At 30.6% G+C, this 13,080-nt stretch overlaps 3 protein-coding genes across 7 annotated transcripts; 1 reads left to right on the top strand and 2 right to left on the bottom strand.

Annotated features, from left to right (window-relative positions):
- Positions 1 to 3,421: 3,421 nt before the first annotated feature.
- Positions 3,422 to 4,429, bottom strand: LOC112803461 (leucine-rich repeat extensin-like protein 6). Its single transcript, XM_025846956.1, has one exon. It carries the CDS (start codon positions 4,427 to 4,429, stop codon positions 3,422 to 3,424), a length of 1,008 nt encoding a protein of 335 aa, XP_025702741.1.
- Positions 4,430 to 6,431: 2,002 nt separating this feature from the next.
- Positions 6,432 to 10,360, top strand: LOC112801277 (uncharacterized). 5 transcript variants are annotated; one of them, XM_072237140.1, is made up of 4 exons: positions 6,560 to 6,664; positions 6,798 to 6,850; positions 7,220 to 7,277; positions 9,520 to 10,360. In XM_072237140.1, exon 4 carries the CDS (start codon positions 9,769 to 9,771, stop codon positions 10,282 to 10,284), a length of 516 nt encoding a protein of 171 aa, XP_072093241.1. In that variant the 5' UTR covers positions 6,560 to 6,664; positions 6,798 to 6,850; positions 7,220 to 7,277; positions 9,520 to 9,768; the 3' UTR covers positions 10,285 to 10,360. The 5 variants fall into 5 exon arrangements, with proteins under 5 accessions (XP_029154167.1, XP_072093239.1, XP_072093241.1 ...); XM_025843921.3 differs by having other exon boundaries at positions 6,798 to 6,863; XM_029298334.2 differs by having other exon boundaries at positions 6,432 to 6,664; positions 6,798 to 7,277.
- Positions 10,361 to 11,781: 1,421 nt separating this feature from the next.
- Positions 11,782 to 12,596, bottom strand: LOC140184895 (uncharacterized). Its single transcript, XM_072238091.1, has 4 exons — positions 12,447 to 12,596; positions 12,128 to 12,272; positions 11,919 to 12,007; positions 11,782 to 11,805 (listed from the first exon to the last, which is right to left on the bottom strand). Exons 1-4 carry the CDS (start codon positions 12,594 to 12,596, stop codon positions 11,782 to 11,784), a joined length of 408 nt encoding a protein of 135 aa, XP_072094192.1.
- Between the last annotated feature and the right edge of the window lie 484 nt (positions 12,597 to 13,080).

The following is a 13,080-nucleotide window of genomic DNA, read 5'->3' as shown; positions in this document are numbered from 1 at the left end:
ACTCGAAATTATATCGCTATTTTTTTTAAAAAACCGAAAATATTTTTTATTTTAATCAAACATGTATATATAACCAAAATCAATCACAACCTCATATATATGTATATATAAACATATCAGACTTCGTATACAAATAACTTACAAATATTATAAACATACATACCATTATGATTCTTATCCCTCTTACAAGGATATAATAATAAAGGCAAGGGAAAACTATAATATATATACAATAATATACAACAATCAAATGCACAGAAGGAACTCCTTAAATTCGTTGTCCGCCCTAAAAAGAAAAATCTGTAGGGGGTGAGAACATTGTCCTCGCAAGTTCTCAATAGAAGGTTTTTAAGAATTGTCATAAGAGGATACATATAAGAAAAGAAAGGATTTTAATTACTAAAGCTTTAAATTATAAATAAGAAATTGACCGATTTTTATATATAAAAATCTATGAATATATAATCTTAGATAAATATAATAAATCATAAATAACTTATTATTTAATTTCCAAAATTTTGGGGTTTTACATTCTACTCCACTTATAAAAATTTTCGTCCTAAAAAATTAATGGAATGCACAAAATATTACACAGTTTTAACACTTTACTTTTACAATACCTTATGGAAAAAGCAAAATGTCTCAGCTCATATGTATACATATACAGTTTCAAATATTTGGATTTTCATATGGCATAAAGATATTAGGGTAGAATTGTGATTGCAAAGCAGAAGTTACAAGGCAGGCTTGATGCAATGATAGACTAACAGTATTAATAAGTAGACAGTCATGTGCATAAATCTCTAACTCTTGTCATCCGAACAAGACCTACTATATGACAAACGATCAGAGCATGCAATTGAAGTATATTCAGTTCATTCCTCAGGCTCTACAAGAAAGACTGTTCTGATACCATAATGTAACACCTTTATTATCAAAATGTCACGTTTTGGGCTCGCTACTCTGATAGCGAGAAATATTAAGATGACTCTCACATATTTAATAATAAGATAGGGGCCTTTAACTCGAAACCATATCGCTATCTTTTTTTAAAACCAACATACATATATAACCAAAATCAATTACAATCCTCTCTCACACACACACACAAAATAATCAGATGAGCAGAAGGAACTCCTTAAAATCTTCATCCGTCTTGAGAAGAGAAATCTGTAGGGGGTGAGAATATCGTCATTGCAGGTTCTCAGTAGAAGGTCTTTAAGAATTGTCATAAGAGGATACGTATAAGAAAAGAAAGAATTTCAATTACTAAAGTTTTAAATTATAAATAAGAAATTGTCCGATTTTTATATATAAAAATATATGAATATATAATCTCAAATAAATATAATAAATCATAAATAACTTATTATTTAAGTCTAAAGGGGTATCTAGGTGTCCGTGTCATAAGTGTCGGCTGACTAAATGGTTAGCACCTGTGGACATAATGCTTCACCTCTACCTTAATTGCTTCAAGGATGGTATTGGATGTGGATGGAACACAGAAAAGTGGACAAGGAGAGAATTAATCGGTCTGCCTCAAATTTGAATAGGTCTGATGGTCGATCAACAAGAGCTCGGACGGTGAGAGAACTAAACATGAAAGAAATGACTTAGGAGGGTAACCAAGAGAGATACAACGAGATGATGTTTAATGCAATAGGTATTATAGAGTTGGAAGAGGCAGAATAAGAGCCTAACCCGAAAGCAAAAAGATTTTATCATCTGTTAGAATATGCTACAAAACCTTTGTTCGAGGGGTGCATTCATTCAGAGTGGTTTGCATATGTTAGAATGATGAGTATGATGATGTCACTGAAGGTTGTGATAAGGAACACGAAAACACAAGGACTATGATATCACTAAAGTTAATGGAATCAGGAAATATAGGCATTACGATCATTTTATTCTACCTCAAAATGCACGACATGTATACTATTTGCCTTATCCGGGTTCATGCAAGTCGAGTTGGGTGGTTGTGGTTAAGACTACAAGAGGCCGCATTGAGTCTAATCATGGGACAAAAGGTCAAGAACATTACCAGATTAATAACTCAACTCCTTCGAAAATGGTGATTGATACCAGTGAGCCGATCACTCTTAGGTTGGATGTTATGGATGATGACATCATTGACCTTGGAATAGATGACGACGCGCTACCACCAGAGGACGACGATCTTTAAGAAGAAGACAAGGTCGATAGCGACAAAAAACAGAAAGACGAGTTCAATGATCAGGAAACTGCCTCGGAAGAGGAGGATGGTGAACAAGAGGAAGAAGATGATGAATCTGAATAGAGTTAATGTAAATATAGTTCTATCATATGTATTTCTTTACCGAACTTTGAAAAGAATGTAATATAATTAGCATTTTTTCAGATATTTTAGTTATTATCATTTTCTATTTTTAATTTGTATATTTGATATTTCACATCAGGTTTAAAGTAATGTTTCAATTATTAATTATCAGGGTACATTATAGATGGACGAAAAAAGATTATTAAAAAGGTAAAAAAAAAAGCTATTGTCGGAATATACCGATGGTAACAGCCCAGTCAATTTTTTTTAAATCTGTCGGCATTATCGTCGGATTATCCGCCGGTAAGATGGTGCGGAGACGAATGATATGGTACCAACGTTACTGTCGAAAAATGTTCGACGATAACATTCAACCAATTCCGTTTTCTTAATAACTATATTAAATTACCTCCGAATGCAAAAATCCGACAGTAATATGAACTTCGTCGGATAAATACTGACATAAAATCTGACGGTAAACATTATATAGTCAGATTTTATTTATTTTTTCAACAATAATTCCAACACTACTCAACGTTTTTTTGTAGTGAGCACTTATCAGTTATCTCAAGCAGTTCATATACACCTATCGAACAATTAGGCCCCTTTAAAATTTTTATTTTAATTTCTTTATATTAGAAAATTAAATTTTAGTCCCTTTTCAAATTTTAGGCTAGTTCCGCCCATTTGAAAAATTAGACAATCGGCAATGAATTATAACTCAAATTGTATAGTCTCTTCATATTCACCTAAGAGGTCACGGTTCGAATTTCCTATTTTCGGTTAAAAAAAAACAAGAGGCAATCTTTTGTTTTGACAAATATAGGCAGTAAAACAACAATATAACTCTTTCATGAAATCTACGAAACATTATTAGTTCATCACATTATTTCCTTTTATATTGTTGTTGTTGTGTGATTGCCAACGCTAAAACAAATTTTTAATATTTTAGAAAATTAAACTTGCTTATATTTTAAGTTTTTTTACCTTTTAAAAATACAACCTATATTATCTATGTGACTATATGTATCAACAGCAGTTTCAACTGTGGCAATAAAGAAAAATAAACATCAATAACAAAATTTACTTGTTTTGTATAAACATTAACAATCCGTATTGAATCAGCTAGAAACCCATGAATTTTCCCGGATTGTGCTTTCGTTTAATGAAGGGACATTTTGGGAATGGACCATGGAAGTAATTATTTGAACAATCAAAGTGCTTCAACTTAGGCAACATACAAATGCTGGTAGGAACCACACCTGAGAAATTGTTATGCTTTAAAACTAACTGTTCCAAGCTCTTCATTCCTTGCATGGTTCCAGGTAGTTCTCCCTCCAATCTGTTGAAGCTCACATCAAACACTGTCACTTTGTCTAAGTACCCTATTTCTTGGGGTAATGGACCCGTTAGTCCCGTATTCGATATTATAATCTCATTAAGGGTATCCTTCATTTTGGCCACACTTGATGGAATACTACCCTTTATATCATTGTTTGATAATATCATAACAGAAACTGGTGAGTTCCCAAAGTTTTGTGGTAAGGAGAACTGGAATTTGTTATTGTTGATGAAAAGAGCGTCGAGTTTGAGGTCGAAAAGGCTCGAAGGAACGTCGCCGGCAAAGTTGTTGAACCTGATATCCAAGTATCTCAGGGAAGGAATGGCAAGAACAACTTGTGGGAAGGGTCCTGAGAATTGGTTAAAACTGATATCAAGCTCATAAAGATAAGCAAGTTTGGTAAAATTCTCAGGGAGTGGACCGGTGAATCTATTGGAGTTTATATGGAAGAAGTCTAGGTCGGTTAAGAGGCCAAGATCTTCAGGTAATGAACCAGATATGTTTGCATTCTTAAGGTCAATTCCAGCCACTGTAAAAATGGTGGAGTCATCTGGTGCTGGTGCACAGTAGATGCCGGTGTAGTTGCACACATTGGGGCCAGACCATGTGGAAGTGATTTTGTTTGGGTCAGAGGTCATGCAATGTGTCCATGCTTCAAGTGCTGCATGAGCTTGCATCAGTCTTGGATTATTTAATTTCTGTGACTCTAATGGTTTAAGCTTCAGGGATATGAGAAGAATGACAACAATGAAAACCCAATGTATTAATAGATCAAGGTAATAAGAAGCCATTAACGGTTTTAATTGGGTCATGGAAACTTCATATCTATGCATGTTTATATACACATTACAGTGGGACTTGAGAAATTTCACAAGTTTAGGACGGCACCAAATTTGTCACATGTCATTAATCACATTAAATAATGAGTCACAAGAATTACTCTTATAGTACTTCCATAATTACAATCGTACTATCGCAGTGACATTATACGAAGCAATAATGATATATATATATATATATATATATATATATATATATATATATATATATATATATATATATATTTATGTACATGATATGTATAATTTTTACTTAACATATTAAAAATAATTTATAAAAAGTAGAAAAAATAAGAAATTACGGTATGGTTAATTTATATTTTTATTTTCTGTTTCTAATTTTTAAAACTTTATAAAAATAATAAATAAAAATTTAATTATTTTCATTGTTTTTATTTTTTCTTTCATAAAATTATCACACACTAAAATAAAACATAAATCAAACAACACATCCTCTTATGTATATAAAGCGAGAGTTTGCTGACAGTACTATTTTTTTAACATTTATATTATTAATGTAATTAAATATATATAAAAAATTATTTTACAATAATATATCAAAATGTATATCATAATATACATATATTTAGAAATGTACTAACAAACGTTAACGCATACGTCACTATTTTTATCTGGGTGACAAGAGTATTACCAAACCAAAGGAAAACTACCACACCAATTTGGGAAGGCAAAGCTGAATTACTCAATTTTGACACATTATGCTGATTCCTTTTTTTATTCATCATTGACATTATGGATTTTATTTTCCAATATCCTTCCTTGCAATAATTGATTAATTCCATTAACATTCTACTAAATAAAAAATAGAAAAGTCAGAAGTCATTAAAATTTATTATTTTTACTGTCAGTTAATTATTAATATTTAAAAATATAAAATAAAATACATTGTTATTGTTAAATCTTTAAATTACAAAATTAAATTAATATATAATTAAATAATAATAAAAACAAATAAATTTTATTGACCCTAATATTTCTCATATAGAATTGCAGCAGTAATTATCATAAAATATCAGTTAATAGTATACATAGTTTCTAAAAGACTATGTATGTGTAATTTAACTTTTAATAAGAAAGATCAATTCAAGATTAATTTGTGATGTTTAGTCTTTCGAAAATCAAATTGTGGCATACATTATCTTTGAGAAATCATCTAATTTTGTAAAATATACTCATATACAATATAAAAGTTTGAGAAGAAAAAATTATTTTAAAGATTTTAGAAAAAAAAAACAGAATTATTGTGGTTTTAATTGCTTAATTCAATTGTTAAATTTTTTTAGTTTTCTAATAAGTTTAAACTTTCAAATAATTATTTTCTTGAAACTAAAATTAGCAATTGAAAGATAAGATAAACATTAAATTTAAAAGGTTAAATTTAAATTAAATAAAAAATAAAAAAACACATACAATTAACACTTAGCAACAACTTTAAAGTACAAATCCGATCCTTTACCCACTGTAACATTACAAATGCCAAGTAAGATGAAATTTGAAGGTACTGTAACATTACAAAAGCTAAGTATGATGAAATTTGAAGGTATGGTCTTTCAACTTTTCACACGTCATTTAACTAGACTTAGAAGAAAAACTAATAATTTAAGATAAAGATTTACATATATTTATTTTTATGTATTATATGAATAATTTAAAAATGATTTCAACATCTAATTTCATCGGTTCAATTTTTGTTTAAATATTTATTAATTTAGGAGTGAGTACATGAATATTTTCAGTTTTTGTTAATTTTTGAAACAACATGTGAATAATTCTTTATCTAACCAAAATGAGTTTTGTAAAACAGTCTATCAGAATTGCATACGTGGGCCAATAAAGAGTCGACACATATACTCTAAGTAGTTGTCCTTTTGTCTGACGTGGAGTACTGTGCACCTCCTCCACCTTATCTCTTCCACTTCTCATCTGTCTTGTCATCACTTTCCTAACTAGCTTACTATCTTTTTCTACCGTACGATTACAATAATAGTAATAGTGTCGTTGTTGATGTTGCTGCTTCTACCGTTATATATGGTGAAGAAATTAGGGAAAGAGATCTATGGAAGTAGTAGTTAATAAGACACAGAATTAGAATACAAGTGAGATTGACGGAAGAAAGAGAGCACATGCTGCCAGACAGTCATTGTTGTGTATCTACATGTTCTTGCAGTGCGTGCTCTCTTTTTTTCTGTCAATCTCCAATTTATCCTTCATTTTTTGTGTCTTTGTTTTCTCATTCTCAGTTTCCCTTTTAATCGATTGCATAAGGGATGGAATAATATATATAGTTCTTCTTTTTCAGGATCTAATGATGCCATGCCTGCCTAACAGCCTTGTTTCCTCTTAATTAGATCTGTAACTGTTATCTGTACCGCAACTTTTCACTTCTCAGTATCTATTTATATTTCCTATATTTCCTTTCTTCGTTTTCTTTTGTTTCTTTGCGCAAATCTCTCTAAAGAGTAGTGAATCAAGATTTGCAAAAATTGTTTATAATAATGTAGTCTACTATCCTTTGATCTTCGTTCTAACTGAATCTAAGATTTTTGCATTGCTTTCTTTTTGAGTTTACCTGTATATCTGTATATCTGTATATGTATAAAATAATATAAACATGTTAGATCATGATCTTTTTTGCTTTTATGAATGTAAATGCTTTTATGAAGATAAAAGGAAATTATTTCATTTTGCATCACTGACACTATATCTCACTGGCTTTTACAGTGAGTATATTAACTTTCACTTTAAGGATGGCAGCAGTGATTATGATCTATTTGCACAGGTAAATCGGACTCATTTTAAGGTTTCATTACCAGCTTAATTCTATGAATTTAATTTGTATCTGCATATGATTTTTTATCTTCACAGAAAAAAAGACCTCCCTAACTATATAGTGTATATGCTATAACCTGCATAGCTGCATGATATATGTGACGTTTATGATTAATTCTTTTCGAATAATATGATGATATATATCCAAAGTGAATATTTATTTACGAGCAATGCTAAAAGACCAATCGAATTTATTTTTTTCTACTAGTAAATTATCAATATTTAAAAACATAGAGTAAAAGTGTGTTATTGAATTATTAAATAAAAAAAATTGAGTTAATAACTAAAATTAATGTCTAAAAACAATCAATTTTGATAATTCTTAAACAATTTTCTTTGTTATACCAAATGACAAATCACATACACACAAGCACAACAAAAGGATTTTTTATTTTATTTTTAACTAAAAAAATATATATGCACTCTTTTTTTTTTCAAAAATAGATAATTTTATTATTAATATAAAATGAAATTACAAGTATTTTTTTTTTTGTTGAGATAAGGAGAAAAAGATAGATTCTCTTAATAGAAAATTATATGTAAACAATGAGAATATTAAACGATGTGAACAATGAATATGTTGAATATGTCGATAGTTAATGTTAAAGTTTAGGAAATAATTTAGGAATGGAGTGTTTTTTATTTTATTGGGTCAGTTTTAAAGTTCATTATCCATATTATTTATAAAAATGATTGTCTATCTCACAAAAATCATGTTTTAAAATAGAGAAAACACAGTATCACTACTATTCAATGAGAAAAAAGGAAAGTAAAGTACTCTTGCATTATATAAGGATGGAGGGATTTATGAATTTCATTGTAGAACTTTATTGCAGATGATACTACTGATGATACTACTGTATCTCATTTCATTCTTCTTGGTCAAAGGAAAAAAAAAACACACACGACTGCTTTCCATACACATGCCATGGGTCAAACCTATTGCATTGTGTGTTTAAGGGACCAACCGGAACTTTGTTAGTATGTCATTCAAATATAAAAATTTGATTATTGCTATTATCTGAAAATAGGAGAATACTGATCAAATATTTTACTTCATTATTGTGATATTTGAAAATAATGATCAAATATGATATTGTGTAATTTAGAGTACATATCTCAAAAAATCAGCAACTACTTCAATAAAAATATAAAAAATATATTCTCACCATGATTTTAGTTTAAAAAAATAATTTATTTATTTTATCACACTTTAAATAACATAATATTTTTATAACATATGAAAACAAGTCCTAAAATTTATTATTCAATAATTAAAATAAAATATTTTTACATAATGACCATTGTAAAATTTTCATTTCGAATATTCACCTTAAAAAATTTAAGAGTGAGATCTGCATTGCGTAGATAGACTATAACATTTTTTTCTTTAAATTATATATATATTTCAATCACATAATTTATAACATTTTTATTCCATTAAATTATCATATCCAAGCAATAACAAAATCACTTGTATAACTTTGAGAAAAGTGTGTTCACTAAAATTTAAAAGTATCATAAATAATATATAAAAAATTATATATAATTACTTTTATTATATTATTAAATTTGACTTAATACGAATTTATTTAATTATCTTTAATATTTTAGGTATTTCTATAAGTATTTTAGTCATCTCATTTATTATATATATTTGTGTTAGGACTTATTTTATTTTTTTATATTGTGTTATTTTATTTTTTTGGAGTTAGATGTTAAATTTTAATTAAATTATTATTTTAAAATTTGAACAAGATATATTTATATGTTGTTTTAATGCATGATGTATATATATATTTTTACTAAAGATGATAAAACTCGAAGAATTCGTGACCGTGACCTTTTATATGAGTACAAAAAAATTATGCCATTTGAATTATAACTCATTAGCAATGTTAATATCCGCTTTATGCATGTTCAAGTGATAAGTTATTTCCAACTATTATTAAGGGAATATAAGTGAATAAAAATTTTAGTTATTATTAATTTATAAAGAGTTCCATTATTATTTTGTCTTTATTTTTTAGGAAGTTAAAATAAAGAATAGAATTAGAATGGTGTTGTAGGAGTCAATTTAATGTGAGAAAAATAACCCTAAATAAAGAATCTTCATTCTTCAAGTAAGTAGATAGTTGGATATCCCTTAGGTTATTGTACGTGTTTAATTTATTGATCATTTCATGAAATAGGCTATGACTGGCACATGTATATAGCCCTGAGTAGTCCTCAGAGGAGCCACTTTCAGAAGGGACACGACGACCCACACACATGCTTGCATTGAAGGGTATCTGCGCACGCCTTTGTTGACCGAATCAAACAGTAGTAGTATGTAGTATTCAATGAATTCTAGCTAGCAAGCAGGTTCAATGTAGCCAGTCACTGCTACTGTATATTAGCGTCTATACTGGAATTTCTTCAATAACTCTGTTCCGGAATAAATGGAAAACTACAACAATCCAGCAGGAATTTGTGTGCGTCCATTTAAGGTATCTGATGCAGATGACTTGCTTACATGGGGGCGCGATGATACAGTCACGCGCTTCTTGAGATGGAACTCCATCAAATCCAAACAAGAGGCAATCGATTACATAGAGAAGGTTGCTATGCCTCATCCATGGCGCCGATCTATATGCCTCCATGACCGCTCCATTGGATACGTTTCAGTGAGGCCCGGATCGGGTGATTACCGGTGCAAGGCGCACGTGAGCTACGCGGTGGCGCTGCAGCACTGGGGGAAAGGGATAGCCACGGCCGCTCTGAGGATGGCCATACCGGAAGCTTTGAAGGAGTTTCCGGAGGTGGTGAGATTGGAGGCGTTGGTGGAGGTTGAAAATGAGGCCTCTCAAAGGGTTCTCCACAAAGTTGGCTTTCACAAAGAAGCCTTGCTACGTAAATATGCCTTCTGTAAAGGGCACATCAGGGATTTCCTTATGTATAGCTTCTTTCCTACTTGAACAGTGAACTTGTGCCTCCTCCTTCCAAATGTTATCAAACCGTTTGATTTATAATGTTAATTAAGCTTTAGTGCTATTTACCTTTATTTACTAATCGATGGATACTTTCCCATGGAAAATTAATGAAAAAAGGAAGTAAGAGCGCCGATATACTGCTTTCATTCCTTCTTAATGCATTGAATTTAAAGGAGTAGACAAAATTTCTGCATTATTTGATGAGATTATAATGGGAAAGAGAAAGTCTTTATTCCTTGTTAGGAAATGCAGGGCAACAAATTAAACAAATATAATATATATGATAGCTAAGGTGAAGAGATATACACCGAAAGGGATTCAACAATTTCGAAAATATGGTCACATGGTGAGTGGCTATGGAGCATTTAGTCAAGCTATGCTATTTAACTTTCTATTTGTGGGGTTGTCAGGCTGCCATTGCTGAGTGCAGAATCTGTATGTGTGTGTTTTCTTTATTTATTTTATCCAAACCCACCACTCACTCTGATGCGCACACACGTGAGCGTCATTATATTAACGCACCAACCCCCCTCTCCTTTCACGATGCCACACTCAAGTGCTCAACTAGTGGGGGCATATAAGCAAGAAAATCTATAGTGAAATAAAAGAGAAGAGCACCTTTTCCTTCTTCTTATCCGGCCTTTTGTTGATGACGAAATTGGAAACGAGGTACCAGCATTGTGGGTTTTGCCCTTTGTATAATTGTATTTGTTAGGCAGCAATTAGTTAATTGAAGTTGTTAGAAAGAGTAAACATCCAACTCCGTTTTTGTCTATTTTCACAAAAAATAAAGTGATTTTGTCTAAAAGAAAAGACACTTCGATCTTCAACTTTTTTATTTTGGAATAATACGATTCATCGGTTAAAAAATCCGTTAAATAATAACAAAAATGAGTTTTGTGGAGAGTTTTATTTGTATTTTAAAAAATCCGTTAAATAATACCTTCACAAACTATTAATAAGTTTGTTTTTAAAAAGAAAGTGATGCGCAAAAAAAATAATTGTAGTACAAATACTTTTTAAAAGAAAAAAATAACATTGAATAAAAAATGAAAGAAGAGAATTTTAATGTTGATAATATTTGTATTGATGATGACGGCAGAGGAGATAATGATGATGATAAAACAATAAAAATAATAGATTCTAAAAGGTAGTAATTGATTATATTGTTGAAAAAAATTTTGTCGGGATTTAAAATCTCCACAAAATACAAATAAAACCCTCACAAAATTAATTTTTATTATTATTTAACATTTATTTTAACAGAGGGATAGTATTGTCCCAAAATAAAAAAAATTGAGGACCGAAGTGTCCATTTTTTTTATAGAGAATGCATTGTCTTTTGTGAAAATGAACAAGGACCAAATTGGGTCTTTACTCTTGTTAGAAATAAGATAATAGTCTATAGAAGGTGTTTTTGTGTGTTATTTGGTGTGATAAAAAAAATGCAATGTACAAAGATATATATAAGTGTTAAAAGAATTAAAGTAATAAAAGTTTAATAACCTGCAATAAATACACATATATGCTAAATAAATATAAACAATGCTAACTGATTTTAATTGATTCTAATTATATTCTAACATCTCCCTTCAAACTCAAGTGGGAGCTAAAAATACCATCTTGAGTTTGGATACTAAAATCTGAAAACGAGTAAGATGATGAGCCTTCGTAAAGATATCAGCAGTCTGATCCAGAGTTCCAACAGCTATGAGACGAACAACATCAATAAGATGTTGCTGGACAAAGTGATAATCAATCTCAATGTGTTTGGTGCGTTCATGAAAAACATCATTATATGTAATCTGAATAGCACTGCGATTATTACAAAAAACATCAGTTGGTGACAATTGAAGAGTACCCAAGTCTTCGAGAAGCCAATGAATCAAGACAACTTCAGCAATGGTGTCAGCGAGAGCACGATATTCAACTTCGGTGCTTGATCGAGCAGTGAACGTTTGCTTCTTGACTCGCTATGAAATGAGAAAATCACCAAGAAAAAAATAATAACCAGTAGTAGAACGACGATCAGTAGGATCACTAGCTCAATCAGCATCTAAGTACGCTTGAAGGGTTAAAGATGAATGGAAAGAAAAATGAAGGCCATAAAACAGAATTCCTTTGATGTAGCAAAGAATGCGAAGAACTGTCACATAGTGAGTAATACGAGGAGTCGACAAGAACTGACTGAGAACATGAACTGGATAGGAGATCTCTGGTCGTGGGACAGTCAAGTAGACAAGACCTCTAACTAACTGTTGATAAAGAGTAAGATTATCCAAAATAGTGTCATCCATAGGAGTAAACTAAACAATAGGCTCAAGAGGAGTAGACTCAGTGCGACTATCTGTAATGTCGACTCGAGCAAGAAGATCCAAAGCATACTTAGCTTGAGAGAAATAGATAGCATCATCTATGGATATGACTTCAAGGCCAAGAAAATAACTGAGAGAACCAAGATCTTTCATCTAAAAAATATGGTAAAGGGATGCTTTAATATCAAAGATACTATCAACATCATCTCCAATAACGATCATGTCATCAACATACAAAAGTAGAAGAACAATCCCACGTTCACTTTTACGAATAAAGATAACATTCTCATGAGGGCTACAAGTGAAACCGATTGTATATAATGGTGCTAAACTTTTCAAACAATTCACAAAGAGCTTGCTTAACATAAAGTGCCTTATGAAGGAGACAGACTTTGCTAGATGGATAAGGATATCCCAAGGGTGGTTTCATATAGACCTTCTTTTTTAATTTTCTATTAAAATATGC

Source organism: Arachis hypogaea, chromosome 5, assembly GCF_003086295.3.
Source record: "Arachis hypogaea cultivar Tifrunner chromosome 5, arahy.Tifrunner.gnm2.J5K5, whole genome shotgun sequence".
NCBI lineage: Eukaryota > Viridiplantae > Streptophyta > Magnoliopsida > Fabales > Fabaceae > Arachis > Arachis hypogaea.
The sequence above is the reverse complement of the archived record's forward strand: the minus strand, read 5'-3'. Positions and strand labels throughout refer to the sequence as shown.

Excerpts from the sequence above, each read along its gene's own strand:
- LOC112803461 (XM_025846956.1), bottom strand. The coding sequence starts at position 4,429 with ATGGCTTCTTATTACCTTGATCTATTAATACATTGGGTTTTCATTGTT.
- LOC112801277 (XM_029298334.2), top strand. The coding sequence starts at position 9,769 with ATGGAAAACTACAACAATCCAGCAGGAATTTGTGTGCGTCCATTTAAG.
- LOC140184895 (XM_072238091.1), bottom strand. The coding sequence starts at position 12,596 with ATGGATGACACTATTTTGGATAATCTTACTCTTTATCAACAGTTAGTT. Across the intron at positions 12,008-12,127 it reads GTCACCAACTGATGTTTTTT|CTGTTGGAACTCTGGATCAG; the intron begins GTAATAATCGCA and ends TTCGTCTCATAG. Across the intron at positions 11,806-11,918 it reads TAGTATCCAAACTCAAGATG|GTTATTAAACTTTTATTACT; the intron begins GTATTTTTAGCT and ends TATTTATTGCAG.